Raw genomic sequence first — 25,698 nt, forward strand, 5'->3', positions numbered from 1 at the left:
TTAAACCGAAAAATATATTTGCCGAACCAACGAATTACACATGGCTGTAGCCAGGATGGTATGATTGGGGGGGGGGGGGGGGGCAGAATTTCAACATGAGGGGGCGAGAAATCTGTAGGTCACGGGGGGGGGGGGGGACAAAAATTTATTTAAGAACAACGTGTTTTCGGACGCGAGGCATTGGGGAAAACATTTATTAGTATGAAACATGCAAAAAAGTACAGTAAAATTAAATCAATCATTTACTCACAACCAGGCCCGCCACATCCCATCTCGAGCCCTGGTACCAGTTTTCTGGCCCGGGCCCCTAGCACAGAGGGGGGTCCGGGGGGCCTCCCCCGGGAAATTTTTGAAATTTTAAATCTATTTGGACGCATTTTGAAGCTCTTATGATGGAGAGTTTCCATCAATTTCTGCAGAATAATTACGCCTTTTTTTTACTTTCAGCACCAAATACTTTCGAATTGTTGCATTCAAAACATCTATAAAGTTTTTTTTGAGGGGGCAGATGTTACTTTTCAATTCTAGGGGGAGCCGGGCCCCCCTGGACTCCCCTTTCGTACGTCCATGGCAAAGGGAGTTGAGCCATTGAAGTCGAGGATGCCCAGACAGGAGCCTCTTGTAGCATCCGACAACGGAAGAAAAGGAAACGCAGTTACTAAAAATATCATTCTACATATACTCAAAATCTTGAAAATAGATAGAAATCTCTAAAAAAGTAAGAAAAATGTTATAGTGCCCTAGCGTGTTTTTGAAACTTTATTCAACCTTTTGCGGAATTTTTAGGGTAATTTTTTCACTTTTCCCTACGAGACAAGGGTTACACATGAATTCGTAGCGGTTTGTCACCTGCGTCACGGGCCCCGGTACCAAGGACCCAGTATCCCCCCCCCCCCTTGTGGCGGGCCTGCTCACAACTAGTAAAGCTGCAGGCGACGATTTTTTGAGGCGTTAAACTTCTTAAGAATTCTAAGTCCAATGCCTTTGTTCTTTTCGCCTCAAAAGCTATAGGTGAGTCAACTTTGCCATCCGCTTATGTGCCATTGATAGTCTCTGAGCTCTGTTGATTCTCGTAAGAGCCGAAAAAGTTGATTCACCAACTCTTTTAGGATTGAGGAATAATAACCGAACTTTCGACTAAAGTCCGGGACTATAAATAATGAAGTTAATTAAACCCCGCAATATCACTAGGGGGGGGCGAAAAATCTCACTTGGGGGGGCGACGCCCCCTCTCGCCCCCCCCCCTGGCTACAGCCCTGGAATTACAAATAGTAAAACTAACCAATTCTCAAAAACTCCTCCAAATGAAGAGTTAGGCAAACAACAGTGGGCGCTATTTGTCATCCCATCACTCCTATCCTTTGTTTTTCTTTGAAAGTCAACAAATGTTTATCCTCTTTTAAATCCTTTGCACAAATCATGAGCAGAGCCGGATTTAGATTTTTGCCGCCTGGTGCCCAGAAAATTTTGCCGTCCCCCCCCCCCCTCCCGGACTGGGTAATATCTTATAGAAACACGCGATGCGCACGGAATGTGAGTTTCAAAAACACGGCAAAAGCGAAATCCGATTCTCCGACAGTCAGAAAAATGCGCATGGAAAGTGTTGCAAACAAATATTTTAGGCAGAGGAAATGATTCTTCAAGGATTGAGGATTTGAGACACAAAAAAGGCGAAAATGAAAAATTAAATTAAACGTGGATGCTAAAGTGCGAAACCCCGTATTTCCGTCACGTTGTTTCAGAATTTCCGCTTCTATTTTATTTTTTCAAAATGAAACAAGCAAACTTTTTATATTTTGAGATTTATAATTATATAGTATACTCTGCTTACAGGGAAAAAATTTCAAGAAATTGCGTTGACTACTTTTTCATTGAGTAAAGCATCACAGGAAGTTTGGAACATCGTAAACGGAGATTCGTGGTTTCGCACTTTGGTCATCGATGAACCTACTCAAGTTTTCGAAAAACTTACGGATTAATTTGGTTGAGAAGAAGATGGCCCTCCCCTCACAGTTCATAGAGCCATAGGCGTGCCTAGGTCATTTTGCTGGGGGACTGCCTCCCACCACCGGGGGGTCTGGGGGATACGGAACACCCCCAGCTTAGAGGGGGGTTTCGGGGGGCCTCCCCCGGAAATTTTTTGAAATTACAACTCTATTTGAGCGCATCTCGAGGCATCCGTGGCGCTAATCTTCCCTCAATTTCGTACAAAAATTAGCCAGTTTTATGCATTTTAAGGTTAAAATACTTTCAAATCGTATTAGGCGGCAAATTTGCCGCCTTGGAGTTGCCCATGATTTTCAGAGAGGATTGAGATGACTCACCCGCAGATGGAATCAATTCGAAATGGAAGTCAGTGCCCCGCCGCTGTCCACTAGTTTTTCCCTCATTTTTTTCTTTCTCCTTCTTTTTCTACGAAAAAAAAAGAAAAATCCGAAATTTGCCGCCCCCAAAAATTTGCCGCCCGGTGCCATGGCACCTTGCCCCCCCCCCCCCTAAATCCGGCTCTGATCATGAGATTAATTTTATGCATACAAATAAAATCCTAGTCTTCATGCCTAGTTCCCATGCCAGGAAATGTTGATACAAGAAAAAAGGTACCCTGGTAAAAATTGGCGATAGGAGCTGCGTTTCAAAATACCATAGGAATTCTTATAGCCGGCTAAAGAAGGCAATAGAAAATCATGTAGCTGACCGTAGAGAGCGGAGCAAATCATATAGCCGGGCTATACGAAGCGATTAAAAAAAGTATACAGCCGGGCTATAGTTCCTATCGCCGGGCTTTACACTTTATCGCCATCGGCTATAAAAGGCTATAAGAAATTGTGTAGAAATTCGTGCGCTTTGGAAATCATTAAGTTTGATACGGAACCACCATAATTTTTACAAAACACACATTATATTTTCCAGTAGTACATATTTCTTTTTCCCTAGTTTAAAAGGGAATAATCAATGCAGAGAGTGCAAACATTTTAAAATCATGGGTTAAAAAACGCTGACTCCGCAAGATTATATATTGGAGCCTAACACAGAGCGGAGCGGCGTGCTGCCAGAGTTAAGCGCGCACTAGCGCCTACAAACCTAACAGGGATACTTCACGCATTGCGCAATGCTTGAAGTATCCACTTAGGTTTGTAGGTGCTAATGCCCTTTTCGCGCTGGCTACCCGCCCGCCACGCCGAAGCGTGCCACGGCGCTTGAAGCAACTATTTCACACCAGAGATATTGCACAGTATCATACGAAATTGAATGCGCTCCAATATATTAGGAATGACAGGCATCCTTCAAAAGTACGCAGCTTCCCGCGCAAAATAAATTAAGATACTACGGCCCTAAAATAGAGCGGTAGTCCAAAAACTCACTAAGTCCTAGCATCCGTTATTAGTAACATTTAGCATACATTTTATCGCCTGGCTGTTGCTTAATCGCCATCGGCTATAAAAGGCTATAAGAAATTGTGCATCCGGCTATAGAAGCTATTGAAAATCTTACAGCCGGCTTTAGGTCTATGGTATTTTGGAACACAGATTCTACTGCCAATTTTTACCAGGGTAGATATTTCAAAAGAAAAGCAAAAACCTTTTAAAAAAATTAGGATGCGATTTACATACTTACTTTTTTTGAAACGATTATTTATAGTATGAAGCTCTTATTAAAATATAAAGTTCTGAGCTTTGAACACCATGTTTAAAAAAAATATGTATTAAATTATGTTCTTTATTATTCTTATTTTATGGCTCTGATACTGAGGATACTCCGAGCGGACCTTGAAAAAAAAAATTAAATTTACAGAGCCACCTTTTTAAACCAAGAAACCTAGATACAAAACACGTGTTTTAAACGAATAAACCAGAGTTTTTTCATGTCTAATGATTTTTTGAAAATCTACCTTTATCTAAGGTGTTCTAAACATTTTTTGAAAAAATTGATGCACGTTATCATAAAATTAAAAAACCGAAAAAGGAAGAAACAGGCTACAAAATATTAAAATTTATTTTTTATTAAATACCCATGTATAATAAAGGTAATTTAGAAAGCATACCATTTTTAAAATATTTATGATAGGTACATATTATTTTTTACTTATATGCAGTTTTTCTAAGTCCAAAAAATATTTAGCCTTTCGCTCTTGCATATTTAACGATAAAAATAATCGAACATAATTCTATCACTTATATAGCTCAAATTCTCGGCGCTCAATCAGAAGCCCCGTTATGGCTCAATAGGTAGCGCATTCCATTCGTGATAGGCAGGTCCCAGGTTCAAATCCCGATTGGTAGGTCAAAATTTGAAAGAAGGCCACATATGCATTGTTGAATAGCAACGGTTCTAAATGTGCGTATGATCTAGTTTTTTCTTTACAATCTATCAAATTAGGCAATTTTTTACAAACATTTCTCAAAATGTCTACCCTTTGATACGTTAATTTAACATTTTCAAAGGATTGATTTTACTCGTGAGAAATAGTAGCATCAAGAATTCTAAATGTCAAGTCGAAACACTTGCATGTGTTGAGGGAAGTATCTGAATGATCGGCATTACTATTCCAAATTAGTCAAAGTAAGCTTTTTCACCTTGTTTACATTAACCCGCAATTGATTTGTCACCCAAAATTACTAATTGCAATGGTTCAAACAATGCCGCCTGGGGTTGAAAATATCATTATTTTTTTTCAGTGTGAGCCCCTTTTGGTATGGTGGAAAACCCAAAAATCCCCCTTGACAGGATGTTTTTGTAGTGTCGCCTAGACATCCCTTGCCGAGGTGTGCTTCTGCATGGCCCCTCCCCTAGTCCTCCACGAAAAGTTCCTGGTTCCGCCCATGTTGGAGAAAAGGGGGGGGGGGGCAATGTAAAGAAAAGAAATTGTAGAACCCCAAGCTAAGTGATGTTCGTATGAAAGCAAAGGGGAAACACAGGAAATAAAAATAATGTAGCATGTACAGGAACTGACATTATTTTTATTTTTTAAACATGTAGGTGTAGGTACCTCAGTGATGGTCCAATGGACAAGTGGCCTCACTTACCAAAAAATTCCGAAATTGTTATTAACACTACTACTTATGTAGCGGAGTGTTTCATAGAAATGTGGATCATTAAAAGTCCAAAAATATGAATCCAAAGTGAAGATAAGTACGACAACTGTAATTTTGGTGTTAAATAAAGGTAATTTTGAGGAAATAAGTAGGTAGGTAAAGGTATTTGAAAGTTTAATCTGCCATATTCGAGGCTTAACATTGTCAGATTAAATTTCATAATGCAACCCCATGCTGACCCGAAAATGAAACTCATTTTTTGAGTTATGAAAGTGTTTTTAATCGAAAACTCGAATTTTAATTTCCTTACGAAACTTGCTTAAAATTGCTCTACTGGAAAAGTTTTCTTCATGGATGAAAGCACCTTTTCCTGTGGATGGTCACATCGATATAGTTTGAATTTAAAAGGGAAGAGGACGTTGAAGGATAGTCAGTTGGCCTCCTTGATCCCCTTGAATAAAAAAATTCCTGGTTTCATCCATCTTCGGTGCTTTCCAAGCCAACGGAAAAAGTGAGAGAAGCATTGTAGATCATGATTTGGAAGTTGTTATAATGGTAACGGCATGAGGCATCGTTCATGTTGATGACTGAAGTGAAAGAATCTGTTCCTCAGATTGAAATGTTGCAATTGCTGCATATGTTTCATTTTTTAAAGACTAGTACAAATTAACACCTCTCTTTACAGTTTCAGTAAATTTTATTAAGTCAGTCAAAATATTCACAGAGAATTACAAGGAAATATATTGCTTCGTTTTCTTCTGAAACCCTAAAACATGATCAGAGATTTAGCAACATGCAAGTGGAGTTACAAATTTTTGGTCTGGAGTCACTGATATAATACTTGGGCCACAATAAAGCTCGCAAGAGAGGTAGATAAGCCCTGCTAGTACAAAGTTCCTCTCAAATGCAACCTTGGTTATGGTTCTCGGAATTAAGGGGGAAAAAGTCATTACTAAATTCCAATTTTTAAGCATCAAAAACTGTTTGTGTGCTTTCTTTCCTCCAAAGGGTTCCATGTAATTTTGAAACTTTAAAACCATATTTCTTGAAATTGCAAAAACTTCACTTATTCCACTTGTCCTCGAAGCCTATCAGTTACAGAGTTAAAGTCCTTCTTAGATGGGTTGCCACTACTATGGCACAGGTTACTTAAAAAAAAATAACTTCCAATCAGATACGATCATGCTTTTACTTATTTCTGAGTCCGGGGACTTACAAATAGTTAGTAGTACTTAATAAGTGGGCTGTAAAGTTTCTAGATTTAACAAGGCAAGGTGGGCAAAATAAATTTTAAGTTGAGTTATATCTCTCTCATTTTATTTAATTAGTTTCTGCACATAAATAAAAAGTTACACAAACTGGTTCAACGCAGAACAAATTTTTAATATTACGTTCATCCTTTAAGTAAAGTCATATGGTAGGTCCTTAAAGCTAAGTGTGCAGCTCAGGGCGGCATGAAATGGAAGAGACTCATGAAAGATTGGAAATTTCCATGAAATATTTTATGAAATTTCACGAAGGAGGCTGTGAAATTTTTGAAAAATATGAAACATTCATTTTGTTGAGTATTGTAATAATATGAAATTGGCAACACCGATCTAAAGATCGCATTACTGTTTGTTTTGAATCCCTACTCAGAATCTAATGGCGATAAGGATGAGTCACTAGTTCTCGATCTCGGCTGCTTGGCCTCCATGGTATGTAAGTTAGTTGGATTTCGATGTCCAGGCTCTTCCGACTCGAATAATGTAGCTCTAAAATATACGTTTGATTCCTCAAGAAATTTACGTAAAATTACCCTCAAAACTCGAACATCAACACATTTCAGGGGCAGGATAAGCAAGCTGCACTAAAAACACTGGCCAACACAATAAATCCTTAACCTTTTCAACCTGAATGATAGTATTTACTTCCACATGCAATTTTACGCTAGATCCCCAGAATTTGGGGAGGAGCAGTGGCTTTATTTTGATCAATTTTAATTTATTTAATAATATTACTTTTTAATAGTTTTGATAGTTTAAGTTATTATCCTCTTATAGATCTCTTTCATTTTAATTTCACTAGTGTTGTTATTTTACTAATGTGGGTTGGGACAAATCAGGTAGAAAATCGTTTTTTTAAATGGGACAGGTCTTTACCTTTTTTTTTAAATGGGACAGGTCTTGACCTTTTTTTTAAATGGGAAAGGTCTTGACCTTTTTTTTTTTTTTTGAAAAAAAATTATTCATTGTTAACACAATTTTAATTTGTTTTCATCTTCTTTTTGCTAATAGAAAAAAAAAAAAAAAACCTTCTTATGATACAGAATTTCTTAAAAGAACATAATGGTCAATACCGTAATTGCCATCATCTATACAAGGGTCCGGTACTAATTGTAAAAAGATGGCCTGTAATTCATCAGTGTTTTCTAAATTGCTGTCTGGGACTAGAATGGCATCATTATGATTGTCGAAATCCCCTTCTTCAAACTCATCGGTCTCAAAACCAGAATCCTGAGGATCAAGAACACGTTCCTCAAAATCATCTCGATTCTCTGCACCTGACTCTTCACCAGACACACCATTTTCAGCTTCCTGTTGCAGCATGCTCACAAGCCACATTTGAGATGGCGTCTTGTTTTGCGCAGAGCTTAAGCCATGATTATTCCATTGCAAAGTAAACTGATCCAACCGTTGTTGAATACGAGGTACATAAACGTACAAGAGGCATAACAGATCAAGTTCCGAATGTTCATCAAGTAATTCATGTTCTTTTAAAAACGAGAATATATCTTTGAAGGTAGACCATACTTCCAGATTCACCTCTCGCCATAGTCGCTCAATTCGTGTATTATGGACAGAGCGTCCTTCAATAAAACTATTAGGCAAATGAGAGAGCATTAACAGTTTAATATACGAATTTTCTACACCCTTATCCCCCCGAACACGCTTTGGAAGTCCATGAATAGAGACTCCCTCATTAAAAAATTTAAGGGCCGTGTCTGCCCTATTGTTCGTAGAAAGTTTTAAATAGATTATTTTGCGACTGTGGCCATCTACTGCGCCATGTAATACCATCCGATATGAAATTCCTTTATGGTTTGTGTCTATATGCCTGAAAGAAAACAAAAAGATGAAGTTGAGAATCATAAAAGACACACTCAAAAAGTCACAAAAGAGATGAAAAGTATTTTCAGATAATAGGCAGCTGTAACTCTCATGACTAGCAAGTGAACAGCAGCCGTCAGCAGTCAGCAGTTAGTGACATGGGTAATTGAGGCAGCTACAAATGGAACATTCCCTTGAAAAGATTTAAGTACTTTGCAACTGCCTCACTCTATTACAGAAAGGTAGTTTAGAAAATACAGGAAGTCTACAATGTGACAAATACACTCACGTTTCAGTGTTGAGGCTTCCAAAAAGCAAGGTGAAAAAAACTGACGAATCATCATTCTCAGTCAGAAATAGTTACGCACAGGCATAGTCTGTATTAGTAGAGAATGAATTGAAATTTGTTTGAATTTTCAACGCTTTTAAACGGTGTTGACAACTTTTTTTGAACAGAGATAAACCTGACCTTTAAAGGTGATTCCTAGATAACACAAAATATTTCAAAATCTGCAGTAACTCAAGCCTGGAGGAGTTTGTATGGAGACTGCATATTCTTCAGTTGTACATTCAGACGTCAGTTGACAGAATGGAAGGAAGTTTGCATTAGTCATGAATCTGTTTCAATTGTTACAATGATGACTAAACTTGAAAATTGCTTGTTCCAAAAGCGGCAACAAAAATAACAGCACAAAGGGAAACCAAGAAGAAATTTTCTTATAATTGTTCTTTCTTCATTCAAAGATATTCCAAAAAGTGTAAAAAATAGTTTTCTAAAAAAAAATTAAAAAAACAGGAAGTTCACAACATCACATTAGAAAGTAAGCTGTTCATGAGGTGAATCATAGATTCTAGGTGGCGGTAGCCACCCCGGCCCAATCCTAAAAAACTCCCCCTAAAAAATGACGACAAAAAAAAAAAAAAAAAAAAAAAAAAAAAAAAAAAAAAAAAAAAAAAAGACGGGTGGCTGCTGCCTAACTAGTTTTACACGAAACAACGCGACCGGGCTTTTCTGCACGGTTTGCGGTCCATTAAGCTCTCCTACTAATTGAGTCGGAGAGTAAACCCCAAAAACCCTATAATATTTGGGTAGAGTATGCTCAGCTCTACTCGTAATGCCCACCCTTTTTAAGTTTAGTTAAATATTAAAAAAGTTATTAAGCTTTAACGACAAATTTTGGACCCCAAAACATGACGATGATGGATTGACCAATCACTGAGCAGATGAGCAGATTCGGGGCAGATTCGAGACCCGCGAAACGCCCGGCCGCGGAAGGCGGGCGTGTTCATTTAGACAAACCTACAGCTTTAATCGTAGAAAAAAACCCTACAAAAGTATATATATTTTGAATCAGCATTATATAAACTAAAAATGACTTTTTGGAAATTTGAATATAATGACATATAAGGGAGAAATAGTTCATTTTCTAGTATTTCCAAGGCGACCTGGGGGCACGGCTGTGGAAGTAATGGTAGCATGAAACCCATTAAACTAGGTAAAATTTAAATCTATAGACTCCGGAGATGGAACTTTTGGTACTTTCGCAGACCTATATAGGCATGGAAAGGAGAAATAATCGAAAGAAGGAGGGTCCTTCAATTCTTCAAGCACATTTGAATTTGAAAATAACTTGTAGAACCGCGCGATGGATGGTGAGCGCCGACTCCAGAAGCTAAATTTCAGGTTATATTTATATTTCCGCTATTATGACTTAAAATATTTTAAATTTTAACATTAAGAACAAGATAGATTAATCGATGCGTGTTTCTATTTTATCAAAGCCGAAGATAACTGGATCCATTTCTATATGATCCTTTTATGATTCCCGCACCCTTGATAAATTTAGTTGCCACAGTAAGTACTCGGATCAACCTGCCATTTCTTCCCAGCGGCCCTGATCTAGTGATCTTTTCAAGTAATTGTTCATGAATGATTGATGATATCCCACTATAGTGAGTCCGAGATACTATTTCTCGTTAATAAGATTCAGCAACTTTTCACCAGAAAATCATCCTTTCCCTCAATACGATGATGTGTGTCTGGGATCTCAATCGGTGGGAATGAATCTGCGTTTCCACTTTCTACTAAAATTTTGCTAGCAGCCAGGCAGCCTACCTCCTCCGGAGTTGATGTGTGTTTTCTCAGTGTATCATGCAACTGGTGCCTAAAGCCTGTATGTTTTCATAGACTTGTGATGCTTTATATTGGAAAACTGGTTAACGCATTCACCCGCCAGTCTTGGTTATGTGTCTACTTAAAGAAGCTACGCTTCACTGAAATGAAACCGCTTCAATGAAATCATCTCAATGTCACAAAATCAAAGATACTTGACTTCAAGCATTAGCTTTAATTTGATTTTTATCAAGTCTCGTTGATTTTGGATCAGAAGTTGATTGAATCATCAAAGCCTGTGTTCGGATAAAATTCTTCAAATCAAGGTCTTTCATATTGACCTGTGCAGAAGGTATGTATCTATACTACTACTTCATTGGTTTGATAAAATTGAGGTGGTAACTAATGCAGAATAATCTTGATGATAACCTCACTATACATACACTAAAATTTGCAATACCTGGAGACGCAATTTCTGTTACTGCTTACCGCATATAGGAGATAATGCAGAGCGGCTGTTCAATATAAAACATCAGTGCCTCTTGACCTCTAGATTATCTGAGTCCTCGCCTGACAAATTTACCCATTATCAGAGTGCGACAGAAAATTAACTGTTCCATTTAGCACGGAAATTGGATACAAGAATTAATTCTCTGGCACACCCTGCAAGTGCATTAAAACTCATTAGATGTGGACTATTGATGACCGGAGCTGGCAGGTTATTGAAAACTATCAATCGAGACTCAAACAGCCAAAAATTTTAGTCCGGGCGACTAAAATCTTTGGCTGCTACAGCCTCAACACTCACTATCTCCTTTGATGAAGCGTTAACTGTTCACATTTCTCATGATAAGGAATGCCTGCGCTTGAAAGGCATCTCTCATCAAACAGAAAGCATTGATACCTACTTACTTTGTCTACCAGCGGGCCGATTATTGAAATTTAAACCAGCCCGATAAGACATCGAATTGCGATATATTGCATGATTAAGATAGGGCTATGTCTTGTCGTGTCGGGCTGACATAGTTTCAATAATCGCCCCGCAGTCTTGATGAGGCAGTGTCCTGCATCCTCCATGTTATTACTGCTGATTAAATTGTAGGTCAGAGAGGCTGGCTATTCGTAGTATAGATGATGGAACACATTATTGACTTACCTGCAGTGAGCTGCAGAATTTAGTTTGCATGCATTTAAACTGAATCCGTACCAAGTACGGAATCTGCATGACCAGAAGTAGCGGATGCAGGCTCATGAAAATGAAATTGTATCAAACTGTTTCATTACAGATCAAAAGATTTATGCTATTGCGATTGAAATTTCAGTTGTGGCAACTGTAATTTTTGCTTGCGAAAGGATCAACTTTTGCTGTTAATCTTTTCTGATGAAGAGTGAACTGGTCACATTTCTCAAGTTACATAATGCCACAGCTTTAGAGAAAGCTCTCATAAAACCAAAAATTATTGATAAATACTTACTTTGCCAAACGCTATCTTTAGGAGACGGTATCAAGCGTTTGCAATGTTATTACTGATGATGAAATTAGCGTTCGGAGAAATTGCAATATGAATGGTCAAAGGACCTGGCAGGCATAACTGGGTATAAGCAGCGTAAATAATAGTGCTCCTGCACTGAGCTGCAGAATTTAGCTCGCATTCTATCATTAGCTCCATTAATAAAAAAAAAAGTGTCAGATATAATGTGAGACATAAAAGTTAGCCCTAAGCATAGGTGATGTCCCTACTGTAAATCCTGGTTTTGTGCCTACCGTACACAGGAGATGGAACATTACATAAAAGTCCTATATTAAAGGCGGCTCCCAAGTTGTTGATTATCAGGGTTCTCGCTCGATACATTCACACACTTTGAAGGAGTGACAGAAAATAGACTGGTTAATTTTATCTTTGAAAGTAAACCCATCAGTAATTAAAATGGCTCTCTCCGTTTCACCCTGTTGCGCGTTTAAAATAAATCGGTCGGTGTGGACTCTAGTTGACCGGAATGGGCAAATGGAGAATCCTAATGATGAAAGTTATCAAAGGGTTTCATTGCAGCACGCCGATTATTGAAAGTTTGAAGCAGTCTGATAAGAGATCGAAATGCGATACATTGCAGGGTTAAGATAGGGCTGTCTTGCCTTGTTGTACTGACATAGTTTCAATAATTGGCATGCAGTTGAGAAAATTTATGTCATCACAACTAAAGTTTATTGTATACCGTCTCCTTATGAACGGAAAGATTTAACGTAAGTACCAAGATGATTTCATATGTTGTCTAGATAGAAATGCACATAATAAACAAAGTAAGTAGCATCTCTTCGTTTCAGGCACATCGTTCCCTGAGTAAAGAGAATCATAAACATAAAGGAAAACCAGAGACAAATAGGAAAACTCACAACCAAAAAGGTACCTAGAGAGAGATGCATGATTCATGATTCATGCAAAAATTTGGAAGCATTCTTCCTCAGGGCAGCATAAAAGTGAAAAAGTTTCGTGCGTACAATAAGAAAACCATTCAAGAATTTATATTGTTATTAATTCCAGAAATAATATGACAAAGAAAGAGAAAGGAGCCTGGAGAAATTGCGATGATATTCTGCTCGAATCCGATCCAAAATTTCCGAACAAAACAATAACATAACCTCTATCTATCGCTTCTATGGTTTCTATCGTGCGTAGCCAATGAGAATTAGGCATTACGTCAAGTGACCCAACTTGGTCACGATTTTAATATTGACCTGCGGTTTTTTTTTCTATGACACACAGGGTGTGCCAAAAATATGGATCCTTCTTATTGATGTCTCGAGAACGATTACAGATTATTGACATGCGGTTTGAACGAAATTTCCTTCAAAAAAGGTGGGCCGCTCTCGAGTGGGGGGGGGGGGTCCAGGGGGTCGTTACCTCTCTACTTCGCGTCCGGGAACAACTTTTAAATTTAAAATGGGAACTCTCTTTGCCTGATACCTACTGCGTAGAAGTCATACCAAAAATACATGATATCCTCCCAAACAAACAAAAATATGATTTTTGTACAAAATTTCGGCCCAATCCAAAAAATTTCACTAATTACAAAAAAAAAAAAAAAAAAAAAAAAAAAAAATTAAGCACCCAAAAAATATGATGGCAGTACCGTTTGGATTCATCATTTAAAAGGAAATGATATCAAAACGGCCCAATTTCCTCTGAAATATGCCCATCTCTGATCAATAATTTTTTCGAAACCTTCCGACTCATCGCTGAGGAGACACTGATCATTACTTGACCCTTAGTGTATGTCCTTGTTTAGATGTCAAAGAGGTCTATATGAGACATGTAATGAATTTTTTTTCTTTAAAGAGATAAAAAACAAAAAATCGTCATAAAATTGAAAAAAAATTCGAAGAAAAAAAAAGGAATGGGCCGGCCGGCACGTACAAAAAAAGGAGGGAAAATAGATACATTGGTATGCCCCGACATTTTGGCATGGGTGACCGACCCGGTCTTGCCACATCCATGAAGTTGTTAAGAAAGAAGCATTGTAAGTAGGAGGCACATAATATTCGCAATAATACGCTATGGTTCAGAAGTTTGTAAGGCCTGCTTCTATCAGGAACCAACAAAGAATATGGCATTGCTTGAAAGTTGTTAAGTTGTTCACTCATGTGTGAATATCTTTCAGTCTATCTTTCAATGACGATTTCGAGAAGGACTGATCCTCCTTTTGACGATGATACTTGTTCATGTATATATGCAAGAGAGACGATAATCACCCTATTATCCACCACTGGTATGTACGGCCGGCCGGCCCATTCCTTTTTTTTTCTTCGAATTTTTTTTCAATTTTATGACGATTTTTTGTTTTTTATCTCTTTAAAGAAAAAAAATTCATTACATGTCTCATATAGACCTCTTTGACATCTAAACAAGGACATACACTAAGGGTCAAGTAATGATCAGTGTCTCCTCAGCGATGAGTCGGAAGGTTTCGAAAAAATTATTGATCAGAGATGGGCATATTTCAGAGGAAATTGGGCCGTTTTGATATCATTTCCTTTTAAATGATGAATCCAAACGGTACTGCCATCATATTTTTTGGGTGCTTAATTTTTTTTTTTTTTTTTTTTTTTTTTTTTTTGTAATTAGTGAAATTTTTTGGATTGGGCCGAAATTTTGTACAAAAATCATATTTTTGTTTGTTTGGATAGATTTTTCCATCATGAAATAAGAGGAGAACAAGCTTACCAATAACTATTTGCTCCTTTGACTTTATACTGCCTTCGACGAATTCTCAGCCTTTTTCGCAACATGGTACCATATGGGTCAACATGTCGGAGGAAAAATTTGACTTTCTTTAAGGGCGCCCTAATTCCCGTGGCTAGAAGTGCACCCTTCACATAGACTGCGCCTAGGAAAAATGAAAAAGAAGAAACAATGATTAGATTAAACGACATGATGCCCCCCTTAAATCCCATGTAGAAAAAAGAAAATATGGGTACACGTAGAAAAAGTGAAAAAATATAAAATTAGAAAAAAGAAAGGACCATTAGAATGAGGAAAACAACCGCTAAAAATTAAACCTTTTTCTACACGGTTTCCATTCAGACACAGACCAGAGGTTACTACAACAACGCGCAAGCTCTCCTTGTGGTGGGATCAGCTGGCCACCATCCCTCCTGTCGACACACTATTGGTGGCTTCGACCACAAGCAAGAAGGAGGCACATTGACTCCAGAGTCCCTACCCTAGCGCCACCTGACAAGCCGCAGTCTATGCGGCAGCATTAGACATAAGACAGAGGCCCCACAAAACGTACAAGGGACTGGCAGGGCGGCCAGCACAGGTGCAGGTAGTCCCTGGTTAAGTGTGCTTTCATTTTGTAGAATTTTTAAAGAGCAAAGAAGTTCTCAAATTTAGTTGACTGATGTCTTTCAACAAACTAAAATGAGAGACAAGTAGAAAAAAGCACTCATTTGGCATATTCAAAACGAAGTTTGTGGTCAGAAACACACCATTGAGGATACAAGCAGTTTTTGGCATATGCGATTTCATTTTAGAATAAAAAAGAATCAACACAATGAGCTGCTTTAAATTTTAATAAAAAAATGTAAATACGTCAACATTTTTTTTTAAAGGTTCACATGGTCGCATAAGGCAAGGATTAGGTCTGGAGAACTAATTGAAATAATTAGGGTAAGTGAGTCTGTTTCATATTTGGTGAGCTTTTAAGGAGAGTCATTCCTTTCCTTAATATTAGAGAGTTTGAGTTGTTTGAAAAAAAAAGAAGAAAAAAATTAAGTTTATTGGGGTGATCACGATCTTGCCATAACTGGCTGGTTGCATGGTAGAAAACAATTTACACCCCTACATATGATGAACCTTTCGAACAGTAAAGCTTGCATTGTTATAAATTTTTGTGATAAATCTTCAAAAATTAAATTGACTCTACCTGAGGTTGGACAAGTTTCATGGATTCTATGAATGGCAGTATGCAACTCCTCATCTGAGAGAGAATCATTTGGTTCTTTCATTTCAAAGGCTTGACGGCGATTGTACATAGTTCGCCGACTGATACCGAGCAACGTCGCAATTTTGGACCATGCTATACCAGTTTTTCGGAGTTCCATCACAGTCTCAATACTTATGTCCTGAAGTAAAACCCCTGAAAACAAATCTTCATCCTTTTGCAATAATATCTTGTCACAATCTTGACTGAAAACAAAAATAAGAAAAAAATTGCTAAGTTTCATTTCTCAAGAATCATTGTTTCTTACTAAATTTATACTTATTTATAGACACAAATATGGTAATGAGGCAGGGTGTGAGATTTTAAACGATTTTAACGTTTCAATTAAGCACAAAACTGGCTACAGTCGAACCCTATTTATTTATTTATTTATTCTTTTGCTTTTTGCACATTTGGCTTCACAAAAACGTCATTTTATAAATAAAGATAGTGATATAAACATATTTACATACAATTCGTCTTAAGTTAATTATTCATTCATTGACATTCAAAAATTCATTGACTGAGTAAGGGCATTTTGCTATTAAATGTCTTGTGGCCAGCTTACCAAATGTTGGTTCATATATGCTTTCCTGTATGATTTTTGGCAATTTATCAAAGAACTTCCATGCCTTTTTTAGGTATGCGTCGTTCTTTGATAAAATGCTTAGTTGGTGATATCTTGTGCCATACCCATGTGTCTCTGCCTTATCTCCCTTCAGCCTTTTAGCCAGTAATTTAAGGTAACTCATAATTATTTTGGCTGGTAATGTTAATATCTCATTTTTTATGAAGTGTTCTCGGCATGATGTGTCTTGCTTCAGTTTCAGAATGGTTCTGATTGATTTTTTTTGGAGAATAAAGATTTTTTCTATCTGTTTATTACTCGCGCATGACCAAGTATTTATACAATAATTTATATGAGACTCGACTAGTGCGTGATAGGCTAGTAGAAGAAGTTTTTTATCGCAGAATTTACTTAACATCCTCAGTACAAAAATTGACGAAGCTATTTTAGATCTTATTTTCTCGCAATGCATTTCAAAGTTTAATTTATTATCAAGGTAGAGTCCAAGATATTTTAGTGCGTTTACTTCTTCTAATTGCCTTTCATCCACGAATATATTGAAGTTCCAATTACATTTAATTCTAGTATGTATCAGCATAAATACTGTCTTATCTTCATTAAAATTCAGGAAGTTCATTTTGCACCACTGGAGCAAGTAATTCATGAGCACATAGGTGTCTTTTTCGAGATTCTCTAGACATTGACTGCGGACAACCATTAGGATGTCATCAGCGAATAGTAGGATTAAGAGTAATGATTTTAGAGCTTCCAATGTAAAGTGTTCTACCATTCTTTTGTCATATTCTACGCCTATTAAATCTCAATGGCAGGAAGCAAAAGATAGCAGCAGGGGTGAAAAAAGTTCTTCGACTTATGGAGTTAGTACCAATCCAAGGATTTTGCTTACACACTAACATATTTTGGAGTTGGAGTTATTTTGTAAAAAAAAATTCAGCACCACAAAGTAATCTTTTTTGGCAAGCGGTGCAGAGGGGTTCTCACACGAGAATATGAGATATCAATATGGCGCAACTTGCTCATCAATATAGAGCGGCGCCGCTCTATATTGATGACTCGAAGAGGTGTGATTGGTCGTACAACCTTCGCGCGCATTCACGACCTCGCCATATTGATAGGTCATATTGATCGTGTGAGGAGGGCTTACTTTACACAACGAAAATTGCTTTTATTTAATTATGGATATAACGAATTTATTGTGATTTTCAGAAAACTTGATACTCTCACTATAATTTTAATTCATTTTTCAGTGGTAAATAAGGAGCTTCCTTTTCTAATATTGTAAGGTGTGAACAGGCTTTACCTTCAGGATAATTTTTTCACCCAAAATTAAAAAAGAAATCTCCTTACTTAGGACTGAAAAATGAATTAAAATTATAGTAAAATTATAAAAATAAGATAGAAGCTAAAAATGTTTAAGACAATGCCTCTGAGAATTCGAGTTTCCGCGTTAAAAACTAAGGCCAATGTACCGTGCGGCGCATAAAGCACCTGTCGAAGTGCAGGTACACTTCAAGCGTTAATTTTCACACAAAAATCGGAAAATTGCCAACACAACACTTGCGGCAGGTTAGGCAGTATTTGACGGCCTACACAACTCATGTGGGATCCATGATTAGGGGATTGTGAATTTTCTGCACCCATGGGTAGCAATCAAAAACAAGGACAGTTTAATAAATGGACCTTTTGAACATTTTTTAAAACGCGTATTTGTTTTCTTGGAATAAAATAAAAGTAGAGGAAAACTTTGGCATCTGTTAGATCTGCACTTTATGGACTTCCCTACACTCAGCTGCCTCTGATCACTCTCAGAAATCCTGAAATCATCTTTGACAAACTGATTGCTTGTGATTAAAACCACTTTTCAGAGGGTTCTCCAACGGACCTCAAAAAAAAAAAAAAAAAGATATTAGTTGGCAAATATGATTTCTCAAAATAGTCACCTCAACTGCTGCAGACGATCAATAGAAAATTTGAGGATTGCTTGCTGATTTTCATTTTGTACAATATGATACAGTTCTCTCAGAATGGTTATATCTTGGTCGAGTTTCGGTTTGGCTATTCTGAGTACATGAAAGTCATTCAGCTCAATAGCAGATGTACAGGTGTGAAAGTCAGTAGTAGTGGTTGCTAGAATTTCTTCTAGATTTTCCATAACGATTCCTATTGGTTCAAGTCTGAAAAAATCCAAATACATAAAATACAAACTAACCAGAAATGTAGAAACAAGGTTATGCTAAAAAAGGAACACAACTGTATACCCTGGGCTTTTAAGAGAACACGCAATTTAGGATCATCAGGAGTGGCAGAACTTCACTGCTTCAACCATGCACATCACTTAATACAGTTGAAGTTGTGCTCAATTCTTTAATATTAACAAACAATTGAGTATGACGATAGATTCAGTGTAAATGGATGTTTTGTGACGGTATTAGTTTAGAAGAAATACTAAAACACGCTTTACTTGGATGGCCCTTGTATTCAGCTGAGAGATAATTCTTTTGTGTCTTACTTTCATTAATATATTTAATTTGGATTCAGTTTACCAGAGGAAGCACCAATAAAAAGCTTTTAAAAGGAAGACACAAAAAACCCAGTTGGAGAATGATGATACCCTTTTGACATAATGTATAGGGCACTGGGGTTCCCTGTTCTTTTAACAGAAATGTAGAGGGGTCGCTCAAACAATGGCCCTTACTGGGATGGAGGGGATTTGAGCAGTGCAACAAGCGTGTGAAGGACTGACAGGATGGGGTTGAGCGATGCGTGACGTCACAGAAAAACTGATGGGAGGTGCTAATGTTAAAGAGATTTGGGATTAAAAACAGCCATAACACTAAAATTTTTCCCTTGAAAAACCAACTTTTCCATGAGTAATGGAGTTTGTTAAGCAGAACAGAAGGTAGCGGATGGAAAAAGGGGTTGGTGAAGTAGGATAATCCATTTTGTAGGATGACAGAATTTATGATTGGCCCTGGAGAACATTGATAGGTATGGTGTAAGTATTAGGATTAATTTGGGTCAAAAAAATTATAATAATACGATAAATTACCTACATGACTGAGTGAGGTGCCGCAGCCTTTCGGTTTTAATGTAGAGTTCGATCAGTGATCCAAAAAAACGCATTTGTGTATCAACACTTATTTTGACACATTTTCGGGAGTACAAAAGTGGTGCACTCTGTTGTATTTTTGATTACTAATTTTAATGTAGATGCAAGTTAAGACTTTTGAAATGAAGTTGAACTTGTAACTCTTGTGAGTTGTTTGTTGTCGATTCGCCCGTGGGCTTTGTTGCAGGCAATCTGAGCTGCGTGCTCAATCGGCCTCCGGAGAGATAAGTAAAACCATGTTGAACTCACCTTGGGCCTTCTCCCGTAGGTTTGAGGTTAGGTTATGATCTTGCACTGTCCACCAAAGACGGCCAACGGCATTAAGGTGTATCTACAGCTGCGTGAAGTAAGAAATTTCTCCGCGCAGGGGGCGCCACCGCTGTGTTTTAGAGTCCGTACAGCACCACGTGAGTCCTTGAGCTTTTATAAAAGTTGAAGAAATTTCTGTTTAAATCGAAGATAAATAAGTTCTAGCTATAACATTCTTCTTCCTATTGACCCTAAAAGCAACGTGAAAAGTCATTTCTGAAGCTCTGCAATTTGATCCCAGAAAAAAGTAGGGTTAAGCATGATGACCTTGATGCAACCAATCGCGCTTGATCGCTCTCAGCAGTTGGCAGATGTCTCTCTCCCACCGTGAGCTGTCTCTCTCACACTCATTGGATTCCCATAAGGAAAACGGGGATCAAATTCCAGCCTTTATTGTGCAACTTTGAAAGCTCATCTTTGACTTTACACATTCTTCAGACATGCTGCTAGAACTTATTAGCTTCAGAATTTAGAGTCTTTCTCTTCATATTTAAATAATCGCTGATTTCGGAGTCAGATTTTAGCAGCGCGACGTGGTGGATTTTTTCAGAACTAACGCTGAAGATTAACCTTAAGTACGAGAGCAATAAATTAAGCTTTCGCGAACAACATCAATGAAATTTCGAACAGTTTAATGAAATCATAAATTAATTGAGTCAAAACTCCATTAGACAAGTGTACACAAATAAAGGATTATAGAGATAGAGATACGAGCAAAGACATTGAATCACGGATACGAGGAAGAAGACATAAACACAAAGGCGACATTCCGACATTGGATAGTCCGAAAACGGAACGGACTGATTCCGGATTTTTCCGGATTCTGATAATTCCGATAATCCAAACGGCATGATCAGGTTGGCAACAGCGTGTCCAGTGGTGCTTCTAGAGAGAGGAATTTTTACCAGTCGTTACTTTTTCCATCTAAAGCGAGAGGAATTTTTACCGGTGATAGATCATTTTGCCCCATTCGACTTTTGTTTCCTCGGCAATTTTCTCTTATTTTTTGAATTTGTGGTTTACAATTCTTACCAGTGTCTCTCATTGTATTTTTACACTATTTAATATTTAAGCTCTCTCGTTGAAATTTCAATATTTTTTTCTCTCTCAGGACGATTTCAATTTTTTTTTCTCTCTCAGTCGTTCATAATTTTTTTATTTCGTTGCCCGGAGGAACCGCCATACTCCAAATCTGTTCCGCGCGCAGAATTCTCGATATATCGATTCCTGCTCGCCGACTGTTTTTTCCGGCGCTGCACCAGAAAATAATTCCGCGCGCCACTTTTTCGATATATCGATTTTTCTGCGCGCGGAGAATATTATCTCTCTTTTGAACGATTTCCATTATCGATCCTCTGCGTGCCCCTGCCGTATGTGGGTCGCGGTCGTGTAAACAAACGCAGATTGATAACACAAATGATCCAAACAACTCGAAATCTCTTAATTTTAATTAATTTAAATCCATTTTCGACTTCAACCAAGCATTTGGCAATAATATTCATCGTATTTTACAACCTGGAGCCACGGCCTATCGGCTCATTTTAAGGTGCATTCTGAAAATCAGTTTTACAAGTCCAATGTCCAAACCCAGACTTTCTTCTTTTACTTTTTTTTAACCATTCTCTTTTCACTTTCGCCTCAAATCAAATGTTTTGCAGTTTTTTTATCTTAAGTAAGTGGTCCTGAATTCATTCAAGAGTTAGAAGTTCACGATTTATTTAGTATTATAGCCTTTTGACCTCTTAAGCTTTATCGATATGATCTCATGTAGTTCGAGGTTTCTTTGGCCCAAACCAAGTGATTACTTACACATCTGATGTGAGTCTTATGGCTCTTCAAATTCGCAGTGTAGAATTAAATCAGAGACTACAGTTACTTAATCCAGTTCTGCTCTCTTGTTCAATGTTTGTCATAAGTGTTTGTTCGTGTCTGTTCTTTATAAGTGACCACTGTAGTGCGTATACACAGTTATGCTATCGGTACAGGTATTATTTCTTGTTTTCTACAGTCAGGACTTTCTCTTAAGCGCAATAATTTACCAAAGAAATTCACCTAGTTGCGTAAATAATTTGGTGTATAGATATTCTGTTAATGTCTCCTTGCGGTGATGCAAAGTTTCTGAGATCTGTCATAAGTGGATTTTGCATTTAGACGGTCACTCTTGCCTGATAAAATTACTGCTCTAGCAGCTTCAAATTTATACTTTGATCTCTGATTCATCACTAAATGACACTCGTGCGGTGTCATTTATCTTTAATCAGTTCAAAGCTATTTCGACAATGAATCATCAAAGGTCCGATCGAAGAAGGAATTTTCTGGTGAGTGCTGCGGCTGAACCGACATCACAACTCTACTATCGAAAGCATCAACCAAGACATGATCATTCGTCTGGAAGTGGAAATATTTTGCAACTCATCAGCAGGCCGATTATTGAAGGCTTAGAGCAACCCGACAAGACAACAAATTCCGATATATTACATGGAGAAGATAGGGCTATGTCTTTTCATATCGGGCTGACATAGTTTCAATAATCAGGTAGCTGGTAGTTTAACAGGTAAGATTTGTAAAGTCACTTAGGTATCACAAGTTACATTCGTATCTCTTGTGGAACAGTGTTTGTAGGTATGCTTACCTTTGTGGAGATTAATTGATAACAAAACGAGCATATCGATGTCATAGCCTAACTAGAAAACCATGTACGTAGATTTACAAAGTTTCAGACTTTCTGTTTCTCTTCGATTATAAAATCATGCAACGAAATGTTACAAATGTCATCCCCAGATAACCTTAACCATGTTCCTGACTTATTCTTATGGGAGGATGTAATTCTATGTCTTTTCAAAATCCTTCCATCCGTCTGTACCTGAGAAATTCAGTAAATCAGCCGACTTTCGGACTTTTAACCAGAATCGTCGGCATCTTTACAATTGAAATGATTCTTAGGTGTTTTTGAACAAAGGCATTTTATTAAAATTTTTGTTGGACAGGTTTGATTCACCCTGAATTCTTAAATAGAGAGAAAAAAAATATTTTCTTCACTCTAGAAAGACATGAAACTGACCAAGCTGTAGGTAAGTAAGCAGTTTTTGATTACTTCATTCCATGAAATGTGATGAGCCTTGTTGCTGCAGGAAACACAACATACTAGCAGAATCCTCAAATAAATTTTCTATCTTGTACAATATCTGTTGATACTTAAGTATTTGATGATACCTACGAAGTACAAAATTTCTGAAAAGACACTGGGAATACCAGCAGAGTTATCTCAAAATTTTCTCTCAGGAACAAAACTAAAAATTGTGGAAGTTTCCTAAGAATGCTCTGAAGACAAATTTACGTATTATTAATAGATGAAGTGTAGCCTGCTACATATCATGTCGTATTCCTCTTCAAATATACATGCAGGTGAGTAGATTTTGAAATTTTGAGCGCACAATTTGCTTAAGAAAGAAGCGAGCACTACCATGATTTCCACTTACCATTACCACTTCCTCATAAATTTTTATAAGTTGATGCTTTTGAAAGTTGAGTTGTGATGTCGGTTCAGCCGCAGCACTCACCAGAAAATTCCTTCTTCGATCGGACCTTTGATGATTCATTGTCGAAATAGCTTTGAACTGATTAAAGATAAATGACACCGCACGAGTGTCATTTAGTGATGAATCAGAGATCAAAGTATAAATTTGAAGCTGCTAGAGCAGTAATTTTATCAGGCAAGAGTGACCGTCTAAATGCAAAATCCACTTATGACAGATCTCAGAAACTTTGCATCACCGCAAGGAGACATTAACAGAATATCTATACACCAAATTATTTACGCAACTAGGTGAATTTCTTTGGTAAATTATTGCGCTTAAGAGAAAGTCCTGACTGTAGAAAACAAGAAATAATACCTGTACCGATAGCATAACTGTGTATACGCACTACAGTGGTCACTTATAAAGAACAGACACGAACAAACACTTATGACAAACATTGAACAAGAGAGCAGAACTGGATTAAGTAACTGTAGTCTCTGATTTAATTCTACACTGCGAATTTGAAGAGCCATAAGACTCACATCAGATGTGTAAGTAATCACTTGGTTTGGGCCAAAGAAACCTCGAACTACATGAGATCATATCGATAAAGCTTAAGAGGTCAAAAGGCTATAATACTAAATAAATCGTGAACTTCTAACTCTTGAATGAATTCAGGACCACTTACTTAAGATAAAAAAACTGCAAAACATTTGATTTGAGGCGAAAGTGAAAAGAGAATGGTTAAAAAAAAGTAAAAGAAGAAAGTCTGGGTTTGGACATTGGACTTGTAAAACTGATTTTCAGAATGCACCTTAAAATGAGCCGATAGGCCGTGGCTCCAGGTTGTAAAATACGATGAATATTATTGCCAAATGCTTGGTTGAAGTCGAAAATGGATTTAAATTAATTAAAATTAAGAGATTTCGAGTTGTTTGGATCATTTGTGTTATCAATCTGCGTTTGTTTACACGACCGCGACCCACATACGGCAGGGGCACGCAGAGGATCGATAATGGAAATCGTTCAAAAGAGAGATAATATTCTCCGCGCGCAGAAAAATCGATATATCGAAAAAGTGGCGCGCGGAATTATTTTCTGGTGCAGCGCCGGAAAAAACAGTCGGCGAGCAGGAATCGATATATCGAGAATTCTGCGCGCGGAACAGATTTGGAGCGCCGCGCCGGAAAAAATAGTTTTGACACAAACGGCGAGCAGGAATCGATATATCGAAACTTCCGCGCGCGGAACAGATTTGGAGCGCCGCGCCGGAAAAAATAGTTTTTGACACAAACGGCGCAAATATATCGAAAACCGGCGCGGAATCCGGAAATTCAGAGATTTTCATCGAAAACTGATTTTTTCTTTCCGCGCGCCGAAAAAAAATTCCGCGCGCCAGAAAAAATTCCGCGCGCGCAAGAAAAGGGTTTTGACACTAACGGCGTTCCATAGAGTTACCACCTCTGATTGGCTCAGCCATCTTAGGCTGAATGGAGCCCTTAGGACCCAAAAATGGCGGACGCCATAAAGTTAATGTAATGCAAAATGATTCGAAATGTAGTTGTCTTTGCTTATCGTAACGAGAACTTTACCCACATGCACTATTGCGACTTTTTTACATATTTTTAAGGCTAATCGTGTGCAATTTTTGAGAAAAATGATCTTAGATGTAGTAAGGTTGGCAGCAAGTGCGGTTGGCGATAACCGTCAAAAGTTGGCAATGACCCCCTCCCATCCTTAAAAACCAAAACAAAGCACCGCCATTTTTGGGTCCTAAGCCTCTCCATGGGACCCAGTGGCCATACTCTCTCAATATAGGTACTCTACATTTCTGGGCCCTAACTTTATTCGCAGGTCCAGATCGCTAACATCCAATCTAGCCAAATAATAGCTACGTTTATGCGAGGCTCGAAACCGGGGTTTCACGAAACCCGAGTTTGTAATGCAAGTTTCCTCCGTCGGGTTTATGCGGGCGCTGTAACCCGACTTTCGCCTTCGCGGGAAATCAAACTTTCCGATTTGGCGCTGTTTATGCGCATATTTTCGATTGAACTTGAATTTCATGTTGGCGCCATTTTCACAAGCTATACTTCATTTTTCCACTATGAATTGATTCAATAAATTATTAGGTATTACTCTTTTATCCTGTGTATGTTCAATTTTTCCACAATATGTAAGCGGAGGCTTCATCTTCACTAGAAAAGCCTTTACTGACTTTCTGAGCAACAGTTGGAAAAATGACAGTAGATGTTTAATCATTTTACGTTCATCTTTAAAATTGAATGAATACCTAATCACAACAACCCTCCAAATCATGCTCGAGCTTATATTCTAAGTTCAGAAAAGTTGCCATAGGTATTTTTTAGTGATGTTAAAAATAATTATGGCAGGCGCAGAAATTCATCATGTTTTTGATTGAGCTTCTAATGATCTTACAATAGGTAGATATAGGCATTG

At 37.7% G+C, this 25,698-nt stretch overlaps 1 protein-coding gene across 3 annotated transcripts; it reads right to left on the bottom strand.

Moving 5' to 3' along the window:
- Nucleotides 1-5,711: 5,711 nt before the first annotated feature.
- LOC140225914 (uncharacterized) lies at nucleotides 5,712-19,823 on the bottom strand. Of its 3 annotated transcripts, none has more exons than XM_072305942.1 (5): nucleotides 19,664-19,823; nucleotides 18,246-18,479; nucleotides 15,660-15,922; nucleotides 14,456-14,618; nucleotides 5,712-8,129 (listed from the first exon to the last, which is right to left on the bottom strand). In XM_072305942.1, exons 2-5 carry the CDS (start codon nucleotides 18,455-18,457, stop codon nucleotides 7,331-7,333), a joined length of 1,437 nt encoding a protein of 478 aa, XP_072162043.1. In that variant the 5' UTR covers nucleotides 18,458-18,479; nucleotides 19,664-19,823; the 3' UTR covers nucleotides 5,712-7,330. The 3 variants fall into 3 exon arrangements, with proteins under 3 accessions (XP_072162043.1, XP_072162044.1, XP_072162042.1); XM_072305943.1 differs by lacking the exon at nucleotides 19,664-19,823 and adding an exon at nucleotides 19,359-19,499; XM_072305941.1 differs by lacking the exon at nucleotides 19,664-19,823 and adding an exon at nucleotides 19,355-19,487.
- Nucleotides 19,824-25,698: the final 5,875 nt, after the last annotated feature.

This window comes from Bemisia tabaci, unplaced genomic scaffold (assembly GCF_918797505.1).
Source record: "Bemisia tabaci unplaced genomic scaffold, PGI_BMITA_v3".
In the NCBI taxonomy this organism is placed as follows: domain Eukaryota; kingdom Metazoa; phylum Arthropoda; class Insecta; order Hemiptera; family Aleyrodidae; genus Bemisia; species Bemisia tabaci.

Coding starts and splice junctions, on each gene's coding strand:
- LOC140225914 (XM_072305941.1), bottom strand. CDS start 19,428: ATGCGTTTTTTTGGATCACTGATCGAACTCTACATTAAAACCGAAAGG. Junction 14,619..15,659: donor TGAAACTTGTCCAACCTCAG/GTAGAGTCAATT, acceptor CATTTTTCCTAG/GCGCAGTCTATGTGAAGGGT. Junction 8,130..14,455: donor AAAGGAGCAAATAGTTATTG/GTAAGCTTGTTC, acceptor GTTTTCTTTCAG/GCATATAGACACAAACCATA.